The following is a 5,818-nucleotide window of genomic DNA, read 5'->3' as shown; positions in this document are numbered from 1 at the left end:
CACACTTACACCATATCAATGTTTTAAAAGAATAAACACATCAAAACAAAATGGGTCTCTTAAGCTGTGGCTTTTCCCGTTGGTATACAATTTTTCCACTAGTAATTACATACCTGCTGACTGCTCGCAGTGACCTCAGGTGCTGCTTCAAACGGCTCATGGTCCTCAATGTGTGTCATCTGCAATCACAAACATTACGAATGTTAAAAAAATGTGTTTTACCCCTACATGCAAACTCATAAGCCATAGAAAAGGGGACATTTGGTGTATTGTGGTGAACAGAATTAAGGACAAAGAAAACTTTTATTTCAGTTCAGTTTAAATAATTAAAATGAGCACAACAAGTTCATCAGCCAACCTTCTTGACATTTCCAATTCATAGTGTGTAGATATTACCAAGAACATGTTAAAAACAGTTAAACTATGTTGATTGTAATTATGAAGTAAAAATGTAAATGTTTCTAGATACTGATCCTGGAACAGATTGATTGCTTATTTGCAAATCATTTTTTATATTGTTGTCATTACCTTGGTTGAACATCCCAAGAAGCTGGTCTCATTGGCTGTTGGTTTATCAGCCTGGGCCATCACAACTTTTGGCCCCCAAGGTGTTGGCTCCTCTTGTTTTCTCTGTCCAGAGACAACCCGAGCAGTTGGCTGGTTCACCTTCTACAATGAGGTAAGGGAGCAAAATTATCATGAGAGATACAATTGTATGAAAATTGAAAAGTGGGCAGTTCAAAGAACTTACTGCTAATGTAGTTTATTTAAAACAGTAACAAACATAGTGTTGTGCACGCCTGTATTTTGTGGCGCTACATACAAATTTAACAACAAAACCCAAATATTAAATTACAAGATGCTCTCTTTTTCCCCCATTCCCTTACCTCACAAAACTCTGTTTGAAGAAACGGCCACTCATCAACACACAGAGTCTTGTCATCCCCCTCCAGTTGAGAAAACTGTAATGACATAGTAAGAATTATATGTACATTACAATTGAGAAATGGAAACCCAAAATTACACTTTCTTAAAGAGGACTTAGAGAAAATAAATAGAGAACCGCACTCTATTCGCTGAATGTGTTTAATCATTACATGTTGTATGCAAATTACCTTGCTCGAATGCACAAAGACGCTGCCCTCCAGAGTGGCTGGCACAGCAGCTTCTGGAACAGGTCGGGGAGGAGGTACGCCCTCCAGAGTAGCTGGTACAGCATTTTCTGGAACAGGTCGTGGGGGAGGTACCAGCTTCGAAGGTTTGGCAATCCTTGCTGGAGTTTGAAGTGCCTGGAAAATAATTGTAAACCATTGGCAAAACAATACCTACACAGAGAATGTTGGACTATCTCTTGTGTTAAAGGCGAAATCAGAAAATAGTTGTTCCTGTGTTTCAATCAAAAAACAAGTACATATTTCACTGAGAAATTACCAACCTCAAGGCGGGCCTTCTTTCCTTTGGAGACCACAGCCGTGGTTCCATGTGCCACCTTCCGTTTCTATCATAATGGAAGAGAACGGAAATGATAACAGTTAATGAAATACAACACTTTTATTATCAATGCAACTATCTGTACCATACAATGTAAAGCTTGTCATATAGGATTACAGGCGCTATTAATATGTATGCACTCACAAACAGTTAATATTAAAATCACACAAATTACCTTTGAGCGATTCCCCATGGTAGCATACATGGGGACGTCAAGGTTGGATGGAACAATGCGATCCATTGCAGCCAACTTGTCAGTGCTAAACCGGATAGGGTTTAGCACGACAAAGCACTCCCTCAGGACCAGAGGAGGCACACAAACCTAGAAATAAAAAACAGAATTGAGCCATTGACCATTTGCCTTGTCTTATAGGAATAGCATTTAAATGCAACAACAAATGTACGCATCATTACGTTTTGATTTCCTTTCAGCTATCATACCAATGTACAAACCTCATGAGGAAGGATCCGCACTTATAGGAATAGCATTTAAATGTAACAACAAATGTACGCATCATTACGGTTTGATTTCCTTTCAGCTATCATACCAATGTACAAACCTCATGAGGAAGGATCCGCACGGAAGACTGATCCCAGTCCTCAGGCGCATCCCAGGACTCAGGTTGGCTGCGCTATAAACACATAGGGAGAATTAGTATTCAATAAATGTGGCCTAACTAAAACTAAAGCTCTTCAAAATTGTATAACTTTTACCTTTCCGCGACGTCCGACGACAGTTTCCTTGAAGGGGTCAAGGGGACGTGGACGTGAAACCTCTCCCTTCACAACCACGGTGGTAGCAAAGGGTCTCACAGTCGGCGGTGACTTGGGAGGAGACACAGGCGGAGGTGTAACAGGCAGAGGTGACTGTAGCTGCCGAAAGGAGAAGTGCCACAGAAGCTTCGCGAGAAGCGGCATCCCCAGATCGTCACTCAGGTGGATCTATTATAATGAGAAGCACGGGTTATTATTGAAATAAACTGCTTTTGCCATATAAAAATGACATTTAATGAATTTCTCACGTGCCAAGTTATAACACGACTTACCCCATCACGACTCCACAAGGCACGCGAGTCCAGCGGAAAGCGGTCAGCTGTGACGCAGTACTTTACATCTGCAGAAGAATACAAATATTAAACCATACACTATATACATATTTTACACGTGGTACCAAGAGGTGGTGTTGATACACTAAAAGCTTTCCTACAAAGATATTCTATACTGACATTATCTCTTAATCATTTTTACATACCGTTCTTTACTGCAACGCGACGAAACTCCTCTCGAAGGAATTGTTGCGGTGCCAATTCACTCGCCAGCCGGGGAGGGAAATCGAGCACAAACACCTGATCCGCACAAAAGTTTTGGATTACACACTATACAATTCTGTTAAGTAGTCTGCCTTGAAAATACACTTTATTTTGTAACACAAAAACTACCTTAGGCCATCGACTGCGGGCAGCTCTCAGAAGTCCATCGAAGGCAACTCCAGCCGCTTCGATGCCGGGCGTCGCCGTGAGGTTGTTGCTTGGAGCCAGCATGCAAACGATGTCGGGGGTTCTGGGGATGTCTGCGTTCAGCAACTCAGTGCGGAGCTCAGCGGCAGACGCCCCAGGCGTAGACAGGAACCCAAACGAAAGGCAACCGTCTGGCATCCTCACGTAACGGTCAACCAACGCACGCAGATGCGAGTCGCCCACAAACAGCACAAACTATAAATAAGGACAAATAAAAAGTTGTCATTCCACTCCAAACATATTCCACAGCTAAATTATACATTATTTTCTGAAAGGTCTTTGACAAGTTTACCTGCTTAACTGGAGACTCAGGAGGGAGATCCAATCGATGGAACTTCCCAGTGAGGGCAGAGACAGGCCAAGGCTTGACACGGTGACGTGCTCCAGTGCCACGCACTAATAAAGAGACAAATTCAACGCAAAACTAAAATGAATAACTTATCTCGAGCTGTTGATCTAAAAGTCAAACATCACACATTCATGCAATATAATTCTGAGGAATATAAATGAGTTGAAAACATGCATCATTGTATCTTTACGACTACATACCAGGCTCGAAGCCTCTGGCCGGAGTCGTCGCCATGGGAAGAATCCTCTTCCACTTCATCTTGGCTAGAGACGAAGCGCGCGAGGCACGAGGCATCTAATGATTTCACAATAAGAAAAATAGAATGTTTCAAAATAGGTACAAGATTTCCCTTTACAAATATACATCAAGAAAGGCTGCATGTTGAAAACCCCACCCTGTACAGAGATGTATTTATGTAATTATAACCATGTGTTTTCATATGAAATGAACATTAAACAGAACAGATAGGTGCAATAAATACACACATGCACAAGGTGTTCATGTGAAATCAATATATGGGCTGAAGCACAGCATTTAAAACACATTGCATATGGTGGACAGAGTTAGAGTTTAGACTGTTGGGCGGATGTGTGCGTGTAAAAAGGAAATGTAACACGACATAGACACACACACCTAGACAGACAGACAGACACACCTAGACAGACAGACACACACACCTAGACAGACAGAAAGACAGACACACACACCTAGACAGACAGACACACACACCTAGACAGACACAGACAGACAGACAGACAGACACACACCTAGACAGACACAGACAGACACACACACCTAGACAGACAGACACACACACACACCTAGACACACACACACACACACCTAGACACACACACACACACACCTAGACAGACAGACACACACACACACACCTAGACAGACAGACACACACACACACACCTAGACAGACAGACACACACACACACACCTAGACAGACAGACACACACACACACCTAGACAGTCAGACAGACACACACACCTAGACAGACACACAGACACCTAGACAGCCACACACACACACCTAGACAGACAGCCACACACACACCTAGACAGCCACACACACACCTAGACAGCCACACACACACCTAGACAGCCACACACACACCTAGACAGCCACACACACACCTAGACAGCCACACACACACCTAGACAGCCACACACACACACACACACACACACACACACACACACACACACACACAGAGACACACACACACAGAGACACACACAGACAGACAGACACACACCCTAACAATTTTTCCAAAAAATCTATTGATGGACAACTAAAATGCAAATACAGTCAAAACCCAGCATTAGCAATATAACCAGCACCTCACCTTGAGTTGAACGGCGGACGATCTTTCAACACATGACCAACATTTAAAACACATTGCATATGGTGGAGTTTAGACTGTTGGGCGGATGTGTGCGTGTAAAAAGGAAATGTAACACGACATAGACACACACACCTAGACAGACAGACAGACACACACACCTAGACAGACAGACACACACACCTAGACAGACAGAAAGACAGACACACACACCTAGACAGACACAGACAGACACACACACCTAGACAGACACAGACAGACAGACACACACACCTAGACAGACAGACAGACAGACAGACAGACAGACAGACAGACACACACCTAGACACACACACACACACCTAGACAGACAGACACACACACACACCTAGACAGACAGACAGACACACACACACACCTAGACAGACAGACACACACACACACCTAGACAGTCAGACAGACACACACACCTAGACAGACACACAGACACCTAGACAGCCACACACACACACCTAGACAGACACACACACACACAGACAGACACACACACACACCTAGACAGCCACACACACACACCTAGACAGCCACACACACACCTAGACAGCCACACACACACACACACACACACACACACACACACACACACACACACACACACACACACACACACACAGACACACACCCTAACAATTTTTCCAAAAAATCTGTTGATGGACAACTAAAATGCAAATACAGTCAAAACCCAGCATTAGCAATATAACCAGCACCTCACCTTGAGTTGAACGGCGGACGATCTTTCAACACATGACCAACATTTAAAACACATTGCATATGGTGGAGTTTAGACTGTTGGGCGGATGTGTGCGTGTAAAAAGTTTGTGTAACACGACATTTCCGCATTTAAAACACATTGCACAGATACAATCCAAATTTAAAGCCAAATATTTGCATAGACGTGATCCCCTGTAGTATCGCGACATGCTAATTTAGCCGCTACCAAAACAACTACAACGAGGCAGAACTAAGAAACCAAACCGTTTGTAAATCCGTCAAGATTTCAGCAAGGTAAGAGTATTAGCGTTCCAGAAAGCTACCAAAACAACTACAACGAGGCAGAACTAAGAAA

The 5,818-nt window shown here is 43.3% G+C and overlaps 1 protein-coding gene across 1 annotated transcript; it reads right to left on the bottom strand.

Annotated features, from left to right (window-relative positions):
• Window positions 1-1,020: 1,020 nt before the first annotated feature.
• LOC115529979 (uncharacterized) lies at window positions 1,021-2,527 on the bottom strand. The gene is made up of 6 exons (XM_030339136.1): window positions 2,206-2,527; window positions 2,052-2,123; window positions 1,667-1,813; window positions 1,436-1,498; window positions 1,116-1,289; window positions 1,021-1,029 (listed from the first exon to the last, which is right to left on the bottom strand). The coding sequence occupies exons 1-6, from the start codon at window positions 2,407-2,409 to the stop codon at window positions 1,021-1,023; spliced, it is 669 nt and encodes a 222-aa protein (XP_030194996.1). The 5' UTR covers window positions 2,410-2,527.
• Window positions 2,528-5,818: the final 3,291 nt, after the last annotated feature.

Source organism: Gadus morhua, chromosome 17 (genome assembly GCF_902167405.1).
Source record: "Gadus morhua chromosome 17, gadMor3.0, whole genome shotgun sequence".
Taxonomy (NCBI): domain Eukaryota; kingdom Metazoa; phylum Chordata; class Actinopteri; order Gadiformes; family Gadidae; genus Gadus; species Gadus morhua.
This window is presented reverse-complemented; position numbering and strand designations above follow the sequence as displayed.